The 22,538-nt window shown below is 40.4% G+C and overlaps 1 protein-coding gene across 1 annotated transcript in view; it reads left to right on the plus strand.

Moving 5' to 3' along the window:
* LOC308512704 (uncharacterized protein C12orf56) overlaps positions 1–21,087 on the plus strand; it is a 68,816-nt gene extending 47,729 nt beyond the window's left edge. The window contains exons 9-13 of the mRNA XM_081082309.1: positions 11,396–11,519; positions 14,048–14,122; positions 14,467–14,541; positions 18,390–18,568; positions 20,931–21,087. Of these exons, the coding sequence (XP_080938435.1) occupies positions 11,396–11,519; positions 14,048–14,122; positions 14,467–14,541; positions 18,390–18,568; positions 20,931–21,057 (580 nt within the window). The 3' untranslated portion in view covers positions 21,058–21,087. The remainder of the gene's footprint in view (positions 1–11,395; positions 11,520–14,047; positions 14,123–14,466; positions 14,542–18,389; positions 18,569–20,930) is intronic.
* The last annotated feature ends 1,451 nt before the right edge of the window (positions 21,088–22,538 follow it).

The following is a 22,538-nucleotide window of genomic DNA, read 5'->3' on the forward strand; positions in this document are numbered from 1 at the left end:
TAGTATTTTTTAACAATCATTTGTATTTCTGTGGGGTCTGTTGTTATTTCACCTCTTTCATTTCTGATTTTGTTTATTTGGGTCCTCTCTCTTTGCTTCTTGGTGAGTCTGGCTAGAGGTTTGTCAATCTTGTTTATCCTTTCGAAGAACCAGCTCTTGGTTTCATTGATTTTCTGTATTATTTTTTTGGTCTCTATGTTATTTATTTCTGCTCTAATCTTTATTATCTCCTTCCTTCTGCTCACTCTGGGGTTTTCTTGTTGCTCTCTTTCTAATTCTTTGAGTTGTAGAGTTAGCTGATTTACTACCATTTTTTCTTGTTTTTTGAGATAGGCCTGTAGAGCTATAAACTTCCCTCTCAGGACTGCTTTCATTGTGTCCCATAGGTTTTGGATTGTTGTGTTTTCATTGTCATTAGTTTCCAGGATGTTTTGAATTTCTTCTTTGATTTCATTGGTAACCCAATCAATATTTAATAGCATGCTATTCAGTTTCCAGGTGTTTGAGTATTTTGGGTTGTTTTTATTGCAGTTTATTTCTAATATTATGCCATCGTGGTCTGCGCAGACGCTTTTTATGATTTCAATCTTCTTGAATTTGGGGATACTTTGCTTGTGACCCAATATATGGTCTATTTTTGAATATGTGTCATGAGCACTTGAGTAGAATGTATATTCCGTGGCACTGGGGTGAAGTGTTCTGAAGATGTCTATTAAGTCCATCTGATCTAGTGAGTCATTTAGTATTGCTGTATCTTTGCTGATTGTTTGTCTAGAGGACTTATCCAGTGATGACAGTGGTGTATTAAAGTCCCCTACTATGATTGTATTGTTGTCGATCTCTCCTTTGATATCTTCCAGAAGATTTTTTATGTATTTGGGTGCTCCTGCATTGGGTGCATATATGTTTATCAGGGTTATATCTTCTTGTTGTATTGATCCTTTTAGTATTATGAAGTGGCCTTCCGTATCTCTTGTTATGGCCTTCACTTTGAGGTCTATTTTGTCCGATATAAGTATTGCTACCCCAGCTTTCTTTTCTTTTCCATTAGCCTGAAAGATAGTTTTCCATCCCTTCACTTTCAGTCTGTGTGAGTCCTTTCTAATGAGGTGGGTCTCTTGTAGACAGCAAATGTATGGGTCATGATTTTTTATCCATTCAGCCACTCGATATCTTTTGGTTGGAGCATTTAGCCCATTTACATTTAAAGTTATTATTGAAAGGTACTTGTTTGTAGCCATTTCTTTTTTTGTGTGTGTGGCTGTTTTCTTTCTGGGATTTTTATTTCTTCTTTTTACACCAGTCCCTTTAGCATTTCTTGCATTGCTGGCTTGGTGGTGATAAACTCCCTTAGCCTTTTTTTGTCAGTGAAGCTTCTTATTTCCCCTTCAATTTTGAATGATAGCCTTGCTGGATAGAGTATTCTTGGATTCAGTCCTTTGCTTTGCATCACTTTGTAAATTTCCGTCCATTCTTTTCTGGCCTGATGTGTTTCTGTTGAGAAATCATTTGATAATCTAATGGGAGATCCCTTGTATGTAACTTTCCGTCTCTCTCTTGCAGCCTGTAAGATTCTCTCTTTGTCCTGAACATTTGCCATGGTAATTATGATGTGTCTTGGTGTGGGTCTTTTCGGGTTCACCTTGCTTGGGACTCTCTGGGCTTGTGTGACTTTTTTCTTCCCCACCTCAGGGAAGTTTTCTGATATTATTTCTTCCAATAGGTTTTCTAATCCTTGTTCCTCTTTCTGTTGTTCTGGCACCCCTATTATTCGTATGTTGTTTCGTTTCATGTTGTCCCAAAGCTCCCTTAGGCTCTCCTCCTGTCTTTTAATTTTTTTCTCCAACTGAAGTACAGTTTGGGTGTGTTTTGCTTCCCTGTCTTCTAATTCACTAATTCGGTCTTCCGCTTCTCCTAGTCTACTGTTGATACTTTCAATGGTGTTCTTTATTGCAGCTATATCGCACTTCATTTCTTCTTGGGTCTTAGTTAAGTTGTCGATTTTTTCATCTGTTTCTTCTTGCTTCTTGGATAAGTTGTCGATTTTTTCCTCCATCCGGTGTATGCACTCTAGGACCCTTATTCTGAATTCTTTTTCTGTCATGTTGTATGCCTCTGTATCACTTAGCTGCTTTTCTGGTGAGTCCTCCTTTTCTTTCCTTTGGGGATTTCTTTGTCTACCCATGTTTGATCTCACTGACGTATATAGATATTGAGTCGTTCAGTGGCTGCTCCCTAGGTGGCAGTGGCTCCTCGGGCTGTGGTTGCTCCTTGGGCGGTTGTGGTAGCAGCTGCTCCTCTGTTGTTAGCGGGTCTTCTGATGGGTGCTGTTCACAGCTGTTGTGGCTCTTCTGGCTGGTGGAGGGAGGCTTCACCCACAGCAGCTGTTCCTCAGACAGAGCGTGTGGAGATCAGGAGGCCGCTGTTGCTTGGATCTGCTGCGTTGATTTAAAGGCACAAAATACAACACAACAAGGCACAACGTACCAGGCACTGAACACAAATGAATTACGGTATTAATAACCCCAAATAAAGATGGCCACCCAAGCTAAGAGAGTTGGGGGGTAAGGAAGAAAGAAGAGAAAAAGATAGAGAGAAAAACAGAAAAAAGAGAAAAAAGAAGAAGAAAAAGAAAAAAAAAGAAAAATAGAATGAAGTAGAAGAGGGGAGGAGACTATTCATATGAGGAGAAAACTCCGATAGAACCGCCACTAATCCCAACAAATTCCAGCAACGGATCTCTGGAGTGAATACAAACTACAAACAGCCAATAATATCAAGTGAGGCAAGGGAAAGCAGAAGCACAAAAATAACTGGCCGGGGGTGGGGTGGGGAGGGGGAATGGGAGACAGAAAAAGAAAAAGAAAAAGCAGAACAACCTCACATACAATCCTTAAAGAAAAGAAAAGAAAAAAAAAACAACACAATATACTCAACAATCGAGCAAGCAACAACAGAACAATAGAGAAAAGGAGAGAATAAAAAATTTGGATAGTGAAGAAAGATAAGGGAGAGGTGGATAAGGATTTAGAGCAGGTGATTGGAAAAGGGATATATAAGTAGGGTGAAATTTAGACAGGGCGTATGAAGAATAGGAAAAATCTAAAGCAGGAATAGGGTAAGAGAAACAGGACAGCAAAAGGGGAAAAGTGGGGAAGAGAGTTTTAGCACAGCAGCACAATTGAGGTAGAGGAAAATGATGCTAAAGGAACGATGAAAATAGAATGGAGAACCTTAGTCCCAAAATAAAATAAAGAGAAAATAAAATGACACTTTAAAAAAAAAAATGGTAAAATGGCAGCAGTAATAATACTGGTTAAAAATAAAAATGTAGTAATTAAAAGGGTAATATCAGGTGATGAAAAAAGAAAATAAATGGTTTCTTAGTTAAAAGGTGAAACAATAATTAAAAAAAAAATAATTAAAAAAAAAAAAATGGGCTGTAATGAAGGTGCTTCAGATCTTCTGCTCCTCTTTTTGGCACACCAGGTATTCAGGAGAATGTTGAATTTTCCTCTGATACACTGTTCCTCTGTGTTGTAAGCCACAGTCCTGATTTTAAGGCAGGCTACATTGGTTTCCCAGACAGCCCTTATCTGTATTTACAGAAGAGTCAGTTCATGGCTCTGCCTCTGGGTGGCAGTGCGTCGGGATTGACCTCCGAGGGTATAGGACCTCTCTGACCAGGTGTTCTCTATTGTACCGGAAGCTGGTTTGGGAATGTCCTCCGCCCAGAGCTGGTTTTCCAGTAGTCACTCCCCGCTCTGTTTCCCAGGCTCCCCCAAAACAGCCTTCCCTTACAAGCTCTGTGACTGACCCCAACTGGGTAGTCCCTTGCACTGGGTTCAACAATCAAACGCACAGATTTAAGAGCCTGGGAAGTTGTGCGAACTCGCACCGCTTCACCTTCCAAATCTGCGCGAAGTCTCTGCGCGCACTCTGGCTCCTGGCACCGAGTAGCCGGCAAACTGGCGTAATCTGAGGCTGCCCGTTTGTGTCCCGTCCAACTGTGGGCTTATTTATAGCGTTCCCTTCTGCCAGTAGCCCTGGGGGTGCCCTTCCACACTCGTGGGTCACGCTGGCTCCAACGGCCGCGGTCTTTGTGGGGCGCAGAGCCCCCACCCCCCTGCGCGCGTTCCACTCTCCAACCTAAACTGCAAACCACACCTTTGGGGAAAGTCTAACCTTTCTGTGGGGAGAAGCCGAGTTCCTCTGAGTTCACGTAGTCGCGCTGCTTGAGAGCCGTTGTTGCCGGGTTAGTAGCTGGTCTCTGGATGCCGGCGACAGTCACCCAAGATGGCACGGTCTCCGCGGCTGTGCCGGCGCACCTGGAGAGGTTTCAGCCTCAGCCTCTAACCGTTCCCTTTATCTAGGATTTCTCTGTCTTTCCTGGCTGCAGACTGTCTCAGCTGAATCTCCTCTGCTTATTCGGGCTGTATGCTACCCGTTTCAGCTGCCCGCCCTTATCTGCTCCGGGACAAGGCACCGACACGTCTGTCTAAACCTCCGCCATTTTCTCTCTCCGCAAATTTCTTTTTAAAGCAAGGCATATAAGACTTCTGCTCATGTTCTACTGGTGAGAACTTCAGGCATGTGGTCATAATTAGCTTCAAGAGAGGCTGGAAAATGTGTCTATAGTTGTGTGGTTATGTGCCTAAGTAAACCCTGGATGGTACTGGGGACATATGTAATTAAAAGGAAGAATGGCCGAAACCGGTTTGGCTCAGTGGGCAGAGCGTCGGCCTACGGACTGGTCCCAGGTTCGATTCCGGTCAGGGGCATGTGCCTTGGTTGCTGGCACGTCCCCGGTGGGGAGTGTGCGGGAGGCAGCTGGTCGATGTTTCTCTCTCATCGATGTTTCTAACTCTCTATCTCTCTCTTTTCCTCTCTGTAAAAACTCAATAATATATATATATATATATATATATATATATATAGAAACAGAAGAGGAGCTCAATAAAAAAAAAAAAGGAAGAATGAAAGACTGTATAATAGTGGGACAATATTTTTTGCCAATAAGGTATGTGTTTACATGTTTTGCATATTATCTGCTTGAACTTTTTATAGGAAGTATTTTTGGCTTTTCAGGCCATATAATCTCTGTTGCAATTACTCAACTCTGCCAGTGCAGTACAAAAGTAGCCATAGACAATACATAAATGAATGGCCATAATTTCCAATAACACTTTATTTACAAAAACAGCATCTGGACCATTGGCCTACAGGCTAGTTTGTTGACCCCTGCTTTTCTAGGAAAATATACTCTTGTTCTTTTCTCTGCATACTTCTTTATGCAGCTGGTAGTACCACCATTTCCCCTATCTCCAAGATGGAAATTCAAGATCATTTCTAATATTCCTGTTTTCTCCCACACTGAAATTATTGCTAACTCATGTTACTCTTTTTGTGCACCTTTTGGTCCCTATCTTTCTCTATTCAAGTTGGAAAAAAAATCACTCTTACTAATTTATACTATAAAGTGTTGTATTTTAATTGTTCAGTCTTAATTTGGTTTGAGCACATTAGCCCTGCTATATCGTTTCTTTCCTTATATGTGTAATGCTTTTCATGTCCTTCAATACATATTGCTATAATAGAGTGTGGCTGTAATACTAACTTTTCAGCCAATATTGATCTGCATAGGGTTAAGTCATGTTACCCATAGCATTGCTAGCAAAGTAAATATCCTACCTAATAATAGACTAATAATAGACAAACATGATAATTAACCATACCTCTGACACACTTCCCATTGGCTAATCAGGGTGATATGCAAATTAACTGCCAACCAAGATGGCGGCCGGCAGCCAGGCAGCTGAAGCAAACAGGAGGCTTGCTTGCTCCAGTGACGGAGGAAGCCAAGGTTCCCCGCCTGCCGCTGCTGGCCTCTGAGCTGCACGCTAAGAAACAATGTTGCAATTATAGAAGCTAAACAAACCCCAGAAACCTGCTTTCAGTCAGCCGGGCCTCAGAGCTGGAGCTGAAACAGTGTTTCAATTATAGAACCCAAACAAACCCAGATACCTGCTTTCAGCAGCCAAGGTCTCAGAGCTGGAGCTGAGCCTTAGAGCTAAAGCTGGCTCTCAGTTCCAGTGACAGCCATAGAAGGTAAATAAATCCCAGAATAAAAAAAAAAAGGAAAAAGGAGAGGTTGGGTGCTTTAGTCACCCACCAGCCTGAAAACGGCCCTCAGCCCCTCACCCAGACTGGCCAGGCACCCCAGTGGGGACCCCCACCCTGAAGGGTGTGTGACCAGCTGCAAACAGCCATCATCGCCTCATCCAGGCTGGCCAGGCACCCCAGCGGGACCCCCACCCTGATCTGGGACACCGTTCAGGGCAAACCAGCTGGCCCCACCCGTGCACCAGGCCTCTATCCTATATAGTAAAAGGGTAATATGCAAACTGACCCTAACAGCAGAAGGACTGGGAATGACTGGTCATTATGACACACACTGACCACCAGGGGGCAGACCCTCAATGCAGGAGCTGCCCTCTGGTGGTCAGGGCACGCTCACATGGGAGGAGCTCTGCTCAGCCCCAAGCCAGGCTGATGGCTGCCAGTACAGCGGTGGTGGTGGGAGCCTCTCCTGCCTCCTCAGCAGCGCTAAGGATGTTCGACTGCAGTTTAGGCCTGCTCCCCACTGGCAAGTGGACATCCCCCGAGGGCTGCCGGGATACCAGAGGGATGTCTGATTGCCATCTTAGGCCCAATCCCCCGGGGAGCGGGTCTAAGCCAGCAGGTGGTCATCCCCTGAGGGGTCCCAGATTGCGAGAGGGCACAGTCTGGGCTGAGGGACCCCCCACCCCGAGTGCACAAATTTTTGTGCACCGGGCCTCTAGTCTTATATAACTGTATAAATCAATAATCTTAAATTGCTCTGTAACAAACTCAGTGGCTTAAAACAATGTAAATTTTTTATCCCACAGTTTTTGTGGATCAGGAAATCTTGGCATATTTTAGTTGGATCCTCTGCTCAGAGTCTCAGAAGGCTGAAATCAAGGTGTCAGCAGGGGCTGCAATCTCATCTGAAGCTTGGGGTCCTCTTCCAAGACCATGTGGGTGGTTGTTGGCAGAATACATTTCCTTATAGCTATAAACTCATGATGGCTTGCTTCTTTCTTTTTTTTAACCTTTTTCTTTTTTAAAAAAATTCTTTATTGTTTAAAGTATTACATAAGTCTCTTTTTTCCCCATTGACCTCTCCTTGGCTGCTCCCACCCCTCAGCACACGCCCTCACCCCCCTATTGTCTGTGTCCATTGGTTATGTGCATATGCATGCATAGAAGTCCTTTGGTTGATCTCTTATCTGTTTTTGTTTATCAGTTTATGTTGTTCATTATATTCCACAAATGAATGAGATCATGTGATATTTATCTTCCTCTGACTGGTTTATTTCACTTAGCATAATGCTCTCCAGCTCCATCCATGCTGTTGGAAATGGTAAGAGTTCCTTCCTTTTTACTGCAGCATAGTATTCCATTGTGTAGATGTACCACAGTTTTTTAACCCACTCATCTGCTGATGGGCACTTACAGACTGTTTCCAAATCTTACTATTGTAAATTGTGCTGCTATGAACATAGGGGTGCATATATCCTTTCTGAATGGTGTTTCTGGTTTCTTAGGATATATTCCTAGAAGTGGGATCACAGGGTCAAATGGGAGTTCCATATTTAATTTTTTGAGGAAACTCCATTCTGTTCTCCACAGTGGCTGCACCAGTCTGCATTCCCACCAGCAGTGCAGGAGGGTTCCTTTTCCTCTATCCTCGTGATGGCTTGCTTCTTGGCAGGAGAACACCTCTGAGCCCAGGAAAGGGCAAAGCTCTTTTTGAAAGGGTTCACCTGATTAGATCAGGTCTCTGCAGGATAACCTTCCTTTGATTAACTCAAGTCAACTAATTAGGAACCTTAATGAAATATGCAAAATCTCTTCACATTTTTCATCTAACAAAGTATAATCATCATGGTGATACTGTAACATATTTACAAGTCCTGCCCAAATTTAAGGGGGTGGGGTTACAGAGAGTGTACATACAAGAGGGCAGAAATCTTGGAAGCCATATAAGAATTCTGCCTTTTATACACTGAAATCTGAGGCTATGAATTTGCCTTTCTTCTTTTTAAAATATTTTTTTATTGATTTTTTTAGAGAGAGAGGGATAGAGAGATAGAAACATCTATGAGAGAGAAACATCATTAATCAGCTGCCTCCTGCATGCCACTCCTTGGGCTCTGAGGCCCCAACCTGGTCATGTGCCCCAACCAGGAATCAAACCGGAGACCTCTTGATTCTGGGGGTTGACACTCAACTGCTGAGCCACACTGGCCAGGCTGAATTTATTTGCCTTTCAAAGTCTGTATTTTAAAATATTATACATTCAAAATTCTTACATTGGAAAGAATAACAATTTAAACAGTGAAAAGTATCAAACTGCTGGCACCATTTTTTAAGGCTGTGATGTCATTCCTGTAAGTCTTTATTTTCAGGATGAAACTACCACTTAGATGAAAATTTCTTGTATCTATTATTGGCCTAGTGGATTTTAAATTGAGTTGGCAGAAAGGGTAGATTACAAATTAAGTTCCATTTGAGCAAATAAAAAAAGCATTGAATCATTTCAGTATTTTCCTCTATTTTCTCATAAGTGGAGATTTTATTAGTTCAACCCCACTTCCTTGTATTCTTCTTGAAACGCACCACAATCCTTTCATGTTTCAGTATTGTTTGATTGAAGTCATATATTATCACAGCAAGTGAACCAGAATCTGAGCGTTAGCCTTAGATATGTGATACTTTGAAAAGAAGCTGTGGTTGAAAATAAAGGACTATAATTATAATAGTGAATGGACTGTCAGTTCAAACTTAATATCAGGAAAAGCTCCTAAATGGAGTATTTTGCTAGTTTTGGAAGGGTCTTCTAAAAGTAAGATTGGCCATTTTTATTTATTTATTTATTTAATTTTTTGTGAGGGTGGAAATTCTTTTTTGATAAATAGGTTATAGTAAAATTAATAAAGTGATGTTTTTGGGGAGAATAAAAACTCTGAGTCTTAGTGTCTCTCCACCCCACCTCTAGCTCTTGGCTTCTGCCTTCATACTGGTTTCTTCTGATGATGAGGCCTTGGTGGACATGGCAGGCCTTCTTGGGCCCTTGGGAACCTCTGTCTTCCTGATCAGTGGTACAGGTACCATCTTGGACTCATTGTCCTTAGGAGTAGCAGCAGCCTTGGTCCTCAACCCTTTCCTGCCACCTTGGGCAGTGGCCTCTTTAAAGAGACCTTAAGGACCTTGTTTCCTATCTTCTTTTTTTGCTGGGGAAGTCACACCATTTTCACCCTTGGTGACCATGGGTTTTAAACTTGAGTCCTAGCTTTGGCTTTCCTGTGGGCCTTGGCATCTGCTGGGCTGTCCTTTTTTTGCCTTTAACCTTTGGCTTTCTATGGGGCCCACTGGCACCAGGAGGGGCCTTTGTGGCCTTGTCTGGCTGTTCGGGGCCTTCCTGGCCTTGCCCACTCTTGCTTCTTCCCCCTTGGGCTGATCATCTTTCTGGGGGCCTCCTCGTTGGTCTCACCAGGACACCAGGCACGGGGGGGGGCTGGGGGGAGGGCGGGAAGACAGGATGGCTGTCATCCTGGTCCTGGGCTGGATTTTTATTACTTGGGAACTAATTTGAATCTGCCAGTGGCCCCCGTGGCCCTGGAGTTGATGGGCCTGATGAGGAGGCTGCACTGCATGAAGATTGTCCATTTTTAAATAGCTGAATAAAACATGAGCAAATATCCATAGGACATATTCTGCTTTTTTTTTGAGAAGTGTGCCAACTAACATGATTCTTCTTTTACAGATATGAGAACTAGATCTGTTTTTTTGAGTTGAGGAAAGGGGGGGAATTACATTTTTATTAGAATTGTTGTTAATCATGAACTTCTAATCATAGTAATGATTTCAATGATTGTAAAAAGAGCAAGAAGCCTCAACTATTACTAAGCAGGGATTGTTTATAGTCTTCTTTAATCCATTATGAAAGGAAAGCTTACGGTTATAGAGAATTTTTATACAATCCTATTTGAAATGTTTTTATTACTCCTACCTGTCAAAGCTACTCTGATCTTGTCATCAGTTAGTCAACTGTATTTCTAGTCATCTGCTTTCAGCTCCTATTCAAGCACACATGGATTGCACTACACATATGAAGATGGGTTATTAACCCAGCACCTCAGGCTCCTCCGTTTGAATTATGATTTTTTTCTTTTTATTTTCGAATCACATGGTATACTATTCAAACATGTAATAACATTTAAGATATTTATTACTGTACATTAGTGGACAGTACACTGAATTTGAAAGCAAAAGACCTAACGTTTAATTATTTATTATTATTTTTTATCCTCACCCAAGGATATATTTATTTACTTTAGAGAGAGAGGGGAAGGGAGAGCGGGAGAGGGATAGAGAAGGAAACATCGGTGTGAGAAACATTGATTGGTTGCCTCCTGAATGTGCCCCGACCAGAAATCGAACCTGCAACCTTTTGATGACGCTCCACCCAACTGAGTAACCTGGCCAGGGCTTAATATTAGTTTTATTAATAGCCAGTGGTCTTTAGTAGAACAGGAAACCCTCTGAAATGCTTTGTCTAAAAAAGGATTCTAGAATTTAAAAACTTGTGATCAAATAAGCATTTTAAGAAATGCTTCAGCCCTGCCGGCATGGCTCAGTTGACTGAACATTATCCCATGCACCAAGAGGTCTCTGGCTTGATTATCAGTCATGGCACATACCTTGGTTGTGGGCTCAATCCCCATAGGGAGCATGCAAGAGGTAGCCGATAGATGTGTCTATCTCTCCCTCTCCCTTCCTCTCTCTGAAATAAATAAAAACATATTTTAAAAAATGCTTTACACTGTTTCTTTGTCCTGGAGATATACAGGGCATGAACATTAGCATATTAAAGCCTCTGAGAAGTTCTGTAGTAAAGATATCCAGTGAACTTGGTTAAGTCAAATATTTCTCATTTCTCTTTTGAACACAATCTATTTACTATAATGTTGCCTGAAATTGTTAATCCATAAAAAAACCCCTTTGGAAAATACTGCTAGAATTGAGATCACCCAACTTTCCCTTAAATCCAGATTTTCTGAGCTTTCCAAGTTATGTGAACTTCTAAAACTGTATTTACACTGAGCTAAAAGATCAAGAAATTATATTTTCATTTAAATGTCTTATCTCTAGACATTTGTCTACATGTCCAAGGATCCAAAAGCTCAGTGAAGAACAGTCTACAATGCTTTGTACTTTTAAGCATAATTCTATTCAGTGTCTGCAAACTTGGCTTCACTGCTTCTCTTTTCAGACTTTACTCATTAATTGCCTTTTATTTATTTTTCAGGGGAACACTATTTAATCTCTTGGTAATTTTAATTAGCAAGCCTCAGATTCCAGAATCTTGTCCTGTGTTTGATATCCATTTGGTGGCTGATTCAATTTTAGTAGAGACGACTTTGGATGCTGAGGTGAGATGAGTATTTTGGGATAGATTAAATAATAATAATAAAATAAATAATAATAAATAATAAATAAACAATAAAAAATAATAAATAATAAAATAAAAAATAATAAAATAATAATAAAAGCAAAACATACTAATGAGACCAGATGTCCTTCCGGGGCTATGAGGGAAGCCCGGGTCCCGGGTGCCAGAGGGAAGCCATTGCGGGTAGCTGGGAAAGGAAGGCCTACTCTTGCATGAATTTCATGCATCAGGCCTTTAGTGATATATAAGGTCTCTGGCTTCTTGTCTTCTAATGTGGACTGTGACATTGCAGAACATAGACATATAATTAAATCAAAGAATAACTATTTTGTCATTAACCTTAAAACTTTGATAGCTATTTTGTCAACATTAATATATCAATTTTATATGAATAATTTCTTTAGTATACATATCTGGTATGTATACTAAAAAAGTAATTAGCATTCTATAGACATTAGATAAATCTGTTTGTCTCTATACAAAATATGTATGTATATATAATTCTGTAATAAGGGGTCTATTGGGCATAAAAGCACCGTCTTAGAGATTTTAGGTTACCTCTCTTGTCTTAGTTTGCCATTTCCTTACCTAAGTAAACTCAACAAGAGTTACTTATTCTTCTAAGGTTTTACTAAAACATTAGAAACAAAATTGCTAGAAAGTACTTATTCTGATAGAATAAATCAGCTTATTAGTTTATTTTGTGCAGGTCAACACAGAATTTTTTGAAAAGATGGGACATGATTTGATAGTTCTTATACATATAAACAGAATTATGTTTTAGAAAACTCTTAAATTCACTCATCCACTCAATAAATATTTGAGAATCAATTAGCTAAACAGTGTACTAGACAATAGGGTCCAAATAAGAAGCAAAATGGACACAGTCTCTGTCCTCATTAGTTTATAGCAGCGGTTCTCAACCTGTGGGTCGCGACCCCTTTGGCGGTCGAACGACCCTTTCACAGGGGTCGCCTAAGACCATCCTGCATATCAGATAGTTACATTACGATTCATAACAGTAGCAACATTACAGTTATGAAGTAGCAACAAAAATAATTTTATGGTTGGGTCACAACATGAGGAACTGTATTTAAAGGACCAGAAGGTTAAGAACCACTGGTTTATAGTCTGGTTGGAGAAACAGAGGTTAGTCAAATATAACATGAATATATTATAATAGATTATATATGGAGCATCTAGAATACCATTTTCAACAGTGGAGTGAGTGAGTGGATTAGACATTAAAGAGTAAAGACTGGGTGAGCTGTTAGAAATTAGTTTAGTAGCCCAGGTGAGGGATGGTATGGGCCGCAAGGAAGCTTTCCTTGACCCCCAAATGGTACTAGGCTTTCTTTTTAGAGCTCCCCTCACTTCCTGTATCTTTCTTTGATAGCCCTTACCTTGGTTTGCCACTATGCATTTATTTATTAGAATGATGTATGTTCCCCACTAGATTGTATATTCCGCATGATAGGGACCATGTCTTTGTTGCTCTCCATTGTATCCCCAACACCCACTACAGAGTCTGATGCATATCTATTGAATAAGTAAATGAAGAAAATAAAAGGGATCACAGTTATAGGGGCTAGATTCCTGACATTTTGGGGAAATTGAATTGATAGGTTGATGTGGAAATAAAGTATGAAGATTAGATGACTTTTAGATTCAGGCCTGGTTGTCAGATAAGAATTACAATAAGAAGAATAGGTTGAAAGGGAAAATAAGCAGTTTGGTTTGGGGTTAACTGATCTGCTTTGGCTATGGTATTTCCAAAATATGAAAATATCTAGTGAGCAGAATAGATAGGTCTGAGTTTCCTGTTTTTGGACTTGCTGATCTTTTGCACCTAGGCTATTACTGTGGCCAAGAGCAGGTCATATACACATTTTTGTTCCAATGTCTATTAGAGGGAGCGATTTCAAACTATAGCTCTTCCTGGCAAAGACTACTGTGAGGAAAAAATGTGTTGGCCTAGAGCATGCTCACAGACACAGTTCTCATGCACCAAGTGGCCTATGGGCTAGAAGACAGCCTCCACACTGGAGCTCTTGAGAGAAAAAAAAAATGTCTCTAAGCCCTATATCTACCCATACTACAGGAGTTATAGTTCAAGTTGCACATAAGCTTAAATTTCTGAGTCTCTTATCTGAATTCTGGCGAGCATATTTCTACTGTTTTGAAAAGAAGTAGGATTGTTGATCTGAATGATTTTGCAAATGAAGTGTGTTTTTTTGATTTTTTTTTTTGGTTTTTTTTTGGCGTTAGTTCTGTGGGCCATTGTATCTTCTTTCCCTAACCCACCTTCTTAGCCACTATAAAATGTGTTGTCTTTTCGAGAGCCACTCTTTTGAGAATGACTAAACCAAATGAAACAGAAAAATTGGTCACACTAATTATATTTTAAGTTAATAATTTTTTTTTATGAGTACATAAAAGGAACTAGGAGAAATGACCATTTTCTGGTTCTGCCAATGATATTGCATTAATTATTATTTAAAATTCTAGTTACAGAAGCTTATCCTGGAATATACAGATACAGCTACAGCACTTTTATATGAGATACTTCTGGTCTTTCAGCAGGTACGATATATATATATATATATATATATATATATATTATACATATTATATTTGTGATTATATGATTAGTATATATCACACAACTATTATGTATGTATATTATATGACTATATATCACATGATTAATAATATACCTTTAAAATGCTTGTATTAGAGATGGTCTCCAAGATTGGCTGACTTAATTGTATTGTTTTTGCTCTTAAGCACTCACCTAGCTTATTTTCTTAAATACTGACTTAAAAGATTTGATTAAATAAGGATAAAATGTACTTGAGAATGAGTGTCCCTTTGGGCACAACTTGGATCCCATGAATATAACTGGTTTATTTCCGTGCATCTTTTAGGGAAATCTTGGATTGGGGTCAATCAAGTTTGCTCTTAGCTGGATGATGTCCTTGCTACAGAGTCATCCCCCCATAGTAAGTATCTAGAAGTAAAAACAAAACCCAAGGCTATTAAACAGATGCTCTTGTGCTTAATTAATAAAACACATTTTCTCTATAAGTGGTCAAGTTTGTAAAACAGGAGCAAACTATATGTCTGATGATTTTATTATCTAATTAAAATAGAATGTTTTTATACTTGGGGCCTGAATGTTTAAGGTACTGAAACAACATGTTAAATGGGATCTTTATTTGATGAAAAATCCTAAGATATATGTATAAAACAGAATATTAAAATACTGGCTGTGTAATTAAGTGGAAAAAAATGAACATTTATTTTAAATAGTAAGTAGGAGTTGGCGAGTATGACTATAACATCTGGGCATTCTGTCCCAGCAGCCACCATTCCAGTCCATAATGTCACTCTCTCCTTGACACTATAATCACATCTACGTAGTCTCCCCCCCGCCCCCCTTTCCACCAGATTACAGCCAGAGGGATCTATTCACAATAAAAATCTGATTATGTCATCCCTTGCTTTAAATCTCTCCAAATGACATAATGAATAAAGACTAAACTCCTTATTATGTCTTACAAGGTGTACATGTTATGGCCCTACAGTCTCATCTAATCCCTCACTTTCCCAGCTATTTGCGTCTCTTACTCATTGCCCAGCCCTAAGACTGCCACCTCCATTATAGGACCTTTACTACCCCTCTGTCTGAAATGCTTTTCCTCTCTTTCCCACCTAGTTAACTTCTACTCATCTTTTAGGCCTCAGTACCCCTTCCTGAGTGGAGTGGGTAGATGGTCCTCTGACCTTTAAGTCAGATTCCCCCATTATAGGCACATGTAGACACAGCATGTCCCCTTCTTCCCTTCCTCCACAGGACTTGTCACTGTTGAATTTCACATTTGTTTGTGTTATTTGTTTCTTTCCTATGGTAGCCATTAGTGCCTACACATATTCTAGCTCTCTCTGCTTCTAGACACAAGATTCCGGGATTGTACTTCCCACCCCACCTGAAGTTAGGTGGGTCTCTGCTCCTGCTTTTGCCAATGGAATGTGAACAGAAGTAGCCTTGTCACTTCTTGCCAGAAGGTTCAGGAGCCAGTGCATGCTTCCCTGCATTCTCTTTCCTTCTGGCATGGTGACTGGCAACATTCCAGATGGTCCTGAGTAACTACAATGAGCAGAACCCCCTACCACCCAGTAGGGACACAAAGTATAAGCAAGTAATAAGCCTTCGTTGTTTCAAGCAAAGCATTGATATTTTGTGAGATTTGTTACCACAGAATAACCTAGTCTATCATGGCGGATACGTCATTCTCCCTCAGCAGACTCCAAGTGCCATGAGGGTAGGAGTTGAGCTAGGCATGTAATAGACGTTCAATAAAATGTCTGCTGGCTCTGGCCAGGTGGCTCACTTGGATGGAGTGTCTTCCCATACACCAGAAGGTGATGGGTTTGATTCCCCATCAGGGCACATACCTAGGTTGTGGGTTCAATCCCTGGTCCGGGCGTGTATGGGAGGCAACCAATCGATGTTTCTCTCTCACATTGATGATTCTCTTTCTCTCTCTGGAAAAAAATATCAATAAAGCCATATCCTCGGGTGAGGATTAAAACAAAATATATATATATATATATATATATATATATATATATATATATATATATATATAATTTAATTAATTTGAATAAAGGCTTTATTCCTTAATCTCTTCTCATCTCCCCAAACTTAGTTTCCTTTAGTCATGCATGTATACATTCAATCACCAGACATTTAATTGGAAATCTCTTCAAAAGGTAATAGTCCAAACTAAATTTTCATTGCTAATGGAGGATTTAACATAAGGTAACAAGTTCTCTTTCTGTATACAAACATGCCTCCATTGACCATCAGTAGGCTCCTTCTTGGAGCTGTTGTTCTAGAGCAGTGATGGCGAACCTATGGCACGCGTGTCAGAGGTGACACACGAACTCATTTTTTTGGTTGATTTTTCTTTGTTAAATGGCATTTAAATATATAAAATAAATATCAAACATATAAGTCTTTGTTTTACTATGGTTGCAAATATAAAAAAATTTCTCCATGTGACACGGCACCAGAGTTAAGTTAGGGTTTTTCAAAATGCTGACACGCCAAGCTCAAAAGGTTCGCCATCACTGTTCTAGAGTGTTAAGTCTGTCCTAGGGAATCTAGATTCTCATGCCAGATCCCTGTGGCAAAAATCTGGCTGGAGCCAGGGGAGGCTGCATTTGTCAGTAGTACAGCTAATTGCATTATACAGGGATTGAGCCCATCACCTTGGCTCCTTCAGCAGCACACAGACCCTAACCAGTCTCAGGCCCACATTGAGGAATGTCAAAGTTATAGTCATTCACAGCAACAGAAGCTCATATGTGCAAAATGCAAGACACTTTTTCTGTGCTGTGGCTGAAAACCCTATCATCTAATTGAAGTGTGAAATTTGGGTCCTAAGGACTCCAAGCATTAGGAAAGTTTATCAACCTCTAACTGAGTAGAGTATGAGGCCAGTCTGTGACTGTAAAACATGTCAGGATGAAGAGTAGCAAACAAACAAACAAACAAAAAACCCCACAAACACTGTTGAAAGCCTCCATATTAACCCAGTTCTAAAGAGTGCAGGCAGAAATAGATCATTTGAGAAAAATTTACAAGCAAGGAAACTGTAGGGATCATTGAATACACCTGCACAGTCAGTCAGTTCTGGCTGATTCTCCTACTTGGCTAAAGCAAGCTGCTGAAGAAGTTAAAAATTTAATCTCCAAACGGGCATTGCTTTGTCCCACTGCTCCAGACTCTCTCACCCCAATCTTCATTTGCCTGACACAATATTTAGTAAATATGTGCAAATGGATCTGGAAAACTCACTTAGAAAGGGCCAGCAGCAACATCAGGAGAAAAGGTGACACATTTATTGATACTACCAAATGGGCGTGCAGAGTGGCTTGCTTGTTGGAGCTTGAAAGGGCACCATCATTCCTTTCTGTTTTTATAGTAAGCCTACATTTATGGATAGTAGTTTGAAAATGCAACCCAACCACGACCCCCCAACAACCCCCCTCCCAAAATTAAAAGAACACTTGTAGAATCCACTGTTATTTATTTATTTTTTTTAACATTTGGTTCTGTTGTGAATGACAGCTTTGCTTTTTTGTGTGTGTGTGAGAAGCAGGAGCCCAATAAAATCACACTATTGCTACTTTTCCCACTGTATTTTCCCCCTAAGAAATGATAACATAAGTGGGGTTTGATGAAAACCCCAGCTACCAGTGACATCAACATCACTTGCTTGTGTCAAGCCCCGTCTTCTTTGCGTTCTCACTTAGTGTTTCTCAGTGTGTGGTGCAGGGAACAAATCCATCAGGATTGTTTACGGTAAATATCTGGAGGCGAAGCCCAGGGTTCTGCATGTTTAGTGAGTTGCCTGGGTGATTTTTATGCATACTAAATTTTAAGGACCATTGCCTTGCAGAACCTTCTCTGAAAGTCAGCCATTTACTTTTAACAGTAAAAGAGAAACCACATTCCTCCTGCAGGAGGCCACAGACCTACCTCTCCAAGCTCCCCTTCTGTTTCCACTTCTGCGTCCAGGGCTTTCTCTCCGCTTTGGAGCCCAATGTCCTTGACAGTCAGTACTAGTTCTGATTCTGCTTGTAGGGGGGCAACTGGTAAACCCAGCTGGTCTATCGTCTTATGCTCTGAGTACCATTTCAGTGAGAAATAGTGCAAGGGCATTGGCATAAGGGTGGTGTGGGCTTCAGCCTAGATTTCTAGTAGAGGCTCCAGCTGAAATACTAGCAGGTGCTCCATGGGTGGCATGCGCCTACGTGTAACTGTGTTTTCCTTGTCTAGGTTACTTTTGTGGCCAGTATTGTGAAACAGCTGGTGAAGGGACTCTCAGCTTCACTTCAGCTGTTAAGTCCCAGCCAAGCAGTTCTGCTGTACCAGCAGTTTTACATCCTCAAGAGCTGCCTGCAGTACAGCAAGACTTTAGCTGAGTACATTAGGAATAACTACAGAGAAGAATTCAGGTAAGAAGTCTGAATCTAATCTGCAGTTAAAATCCAACCGTTTCTAATCTTCACGCAAAACTGCCCAGCCAACTAATTCTATTTTTTATATATATATATTTCACTTTGATTGGTTGTAAGGCAGGATTTGGGGACTTCTAAGAACCCCTGCCATCTGAAATATATTCCCAGGCTAGAAAAGACTAGTGAAACATCAAACTCCCTTTGAAGAACTGTTTCTTATTCATTGTATTTATTGCAGCCAGTATCTCATGAAAGTTGTAATGATTATAACAGGCTGTGAGAATTAAGAGTAACAAACACTGCTGAAAGGGATGAAAAATGATGGATTGTGAATTCAACTGAATCACTGGGGGGAAATTGATAAAGAAGAAACAATTATTAGTGTTTTTTTGTTTCACTTACCCCTCTTACTCTCAGTCACAAAGCAGCAGGAAAGAGCAGGAGTAGCAAGCACTGGTTTCATCAGCCAGCTTGTTCTGCACCTCAGGGGTTCCTACTTCTATTTATAGGCTGGCCAAGCCCAGCGCACTTAGCTGTACAGCCCTGCATCAGCACCGATCAAGGAAAAATACCAGCTTGTGTCTGACTTAAGAGGAAAAGGGTGCAGCAGGCACAGCTTTGCCACCAGTTTTCACGGAGACATAAAAGGATGTGGAGGTATACACTGCAGCCTTAGGTTGGCTTTCAAGAAAATTTAGCCCAATTTGTGGTTCCCCTGTATTTTTTTCTCAACGTGGTTTTACAATATAGGTTTCACTCTGGCTCCTATAACAGGGTTTTGTTTGGCCTGCTCTGAGTTGGTTCACACAACCCAAGTTTTTCCTCACTTTTTTTTTTTTTTAGGTAAAATTCATATATCATAAAATTCACCATTTTAAAGTATGCAGTTTAGTGGCTTTCAATACATTTTGCAATGCTGTGCAACCATAATCACTATCTAATTGCAGAACATTTTCATCACCCCCAAAGAAACCTAATACCCATGAAGCAGTCATACCGTATTATCCCCTCCCACAGAACCTGACAACCACAAATCTATTTCCTGTCTCAAAATAGGATTTGCCTATTCTGGACATTGCATATCAATGGTCTCTTCCAATATAGAGAATTTTGTGCCTGACTTCTTTCACTTAGCATAATGTTTTCAAGGTTCATCCGTGTTGTGGCATGTATTACATAACCCAATTTTTAAAAATTACTTATGCACATTTAAAAATCAGAAGTACTGGCAAAAAATAGTGCCATAGTTTTCCATGACAATATAGTTGGCCGGAGCTCAATAGCAGCTGCCCTCCTAGGTGATAACATACTGTATAATATGCCACTGTTTCCCCTATCCTTACTTTTACCCTTACTCCTAATATGTTACTTGCGGGCATTTAATTTAGGTTTGTGACCCTTTTTTTAAACTAGTGATTTTCAGCTGGCTGTGCGTTAGAATCACCACAGCAACTATTAAAAAATACTAATAGCCATGGCTGGTTTGGCTCGGTGGACAGAACATTGGCCTGCAGAGTGAAGGATCCCAGGTTCGATTTCAGTCAAGGGCACATGCCTGGGTTGTGGACTTGATCCCCAGTAGGGGGAGGGGGTGCAGGAGGCAGCCAATCAATGAGTCTCTTGCATCATTGATGTTTCTATTTCTCTCTCCCTCTCCCTTCCTCTCTAAAATCAATTAATATATATTATATATATATTATATATATATATATATTAAAAACTAATATTAATACCCAAGTCTTATATATAGAAATTCAGTTTTTCTCGAGGTGGGGTCTGGGCATGGACATTACAAAACAAATAAAACAAATAAACAAAAAAAACCTCCAGGTAATTCTAATGTGCACCCAGGATTAAGAACCAATTCTTTAAGCCATCCCTTAAGCCAGGAAATAGCTAAAGGTTTTGTCCCTGTTGTCTATCCCCCTGGCCCTATACTTTTCCTGAGGCCATGGGGAAGAACTCTAATCTCCTCTCTTTAACTCAGCCCTATTGGTCACCACAGCTTTGGCTTCCATTTCAACTCCCCACTGAATATTGCCTGAGAAAACAAGAAGCAGGGCCTCAGCTCACACTGTGGGGAGGGCAGTCCTGGCTTCCTTATGAATGCTTCAATACCTGGTACATTATTAATGAAGTTCACTTCCTTGGCAGAAGTAAAGTGCTCAATGCGCTGAAAGGCACACATACCAGAGAGCTTCTGGGTCACTAAGAGGGGAGGTTGGAGAGTTAAGGATGCTGGCTGACTCTCATGATCAATACTCCCACACCCAATAACCCTGGACCAGTGTACATACTGATGTGAACAGTGTGAAAATTATTGTTTTTAAAGCTATTTTATTTCTTTTTATGATTGCAGGTACTTTATTCACATACCAGCCTTGGAAAAAAGGCTTCCCTTGTGTTATCCTATTACCCAGCCGACCACTCAACTTTTTCATGAAGTCCTGAAATTGGTTGAGCAGAAACAATGTGTGAAATGTTAAAAATTGAGTATAAAATGTTCATTGGAAATCAATATTTATGAGAAACACTTCTTTATTTACTTAGTACCTGGCTATCCCTGGGTCCCATAAACAAAGGTTTTATTTGAATGTTCCATCAATCCCTAAGAGAAGTCTTTAACATTTTTTATCTGCCACATAAGAGAAACTTTGGTACACTGACATACATAAAGTGGTGCTAAAAACTAGTGTTTCCCTTTAAAAAGTTCCTAAAGACATAAAATACTAAAAGGGGTTGTGACCCACAGGTTGAGAACCGCTGGTCTATAAGCAGTTATGCTCTACCAACTGTGAAAAAAAATCTTCATTATATCTATGGCAATAAACTAACTTAAATCCAAAACAAAACTTTGGAAACATTGTGAGCTATTATTGAATTGGCGCTTTGAAGAACTTAGGAGATGGACCCTCCATTCAACTTAGCGTGACCTGAAGGAGTATCAGAGAGAAATGCCTCCAAAGAAAGAGCTCCCAAACCAGATTTGCCTGTGCTGTGCAGTAGAGACAATTAAACTCACTCAGAACATTTTATTTATTGTTCAGCCTGAGCCATTAACCAGCTATCTGACCTCGAGCAAGTCAGGTACCCTTTCTGGGCCTCCTCTGCTAAATGGAAGGCTGGGAATAGAAGCTCTCCAAGTTCTCTCCTAGCTCTAGAATTCTCTGCTTAACACTCTGAACACTGCTCAACACTCTGAACACTTCTTAACACTCTGTAACAGTCATGCATTCCTCGGCTGTCCTGGCTCAATCAATCACAATGATCCCAAATAATCCTGCTTTCTTTAGACCAAACTGGTATCACCAACATCGCCCTACAAAGTGTCCAAGCCTTCTCCACCATCACCCATCCAGGACTACAAGTCTTCTACTCTTCAATCTGGGGACAGAAAGGACAACAAAATAGTGTTTATGAGTGTCCTGGGTTGTTGGGTAGGAGATTATTCCCAACAGATAGTGAATCAGAAAATAGGAAAATTCTGGGACACAGGCAAGCAATACTTCAAACTGGACAAATGATGGACAGTGGGTTGACTACTGGGGAATGTTAGAACCTACAGAATAACAATGAGAGAATCAACTCAGCTCTGCCTCACCTTCTAAGCAGTGCCCTGGGCTAGTGACATGCAGGCTCAAGAAGGGGACTGTGGTTTCTCACCACAAGCATTGCCTTTTTGTCCATGTCACCTCTTCTCTTTCACAGCTCTATTTGCTCTGAGAACGTACTTAACTTATCTCTGGGAACAAAAACTCTTGTCAGAATGTACCCGAATCTTTCTAAGTCAGTAGCTCTTTTGGTTGAATATTTGTCATCTTGATTTTCTTATCACACATGTCTATTCATTGGTACAGTCTGGGAGATGGGGGAAAGCCCAAAATGTAATACTTTGAAGGGTTATCCTATCATAGTTCTTTTCTGCTGTGTATTTTTTGCATTGTTGCCAAAACCAAAAAAACACCAA

This window comes from Myotis nattereri (genome assembly GCF_964212035.1).
Source record: "Myotis nattereri genome assembly, chromosome: 2".
NCBI classification, from domain to species: domain Eukaryota; kingdom Metazoa; phylum Chordata; class Mammalia; order Chiroptera; family Vespertilionidae; genus Myotis; species Myotis nattereri.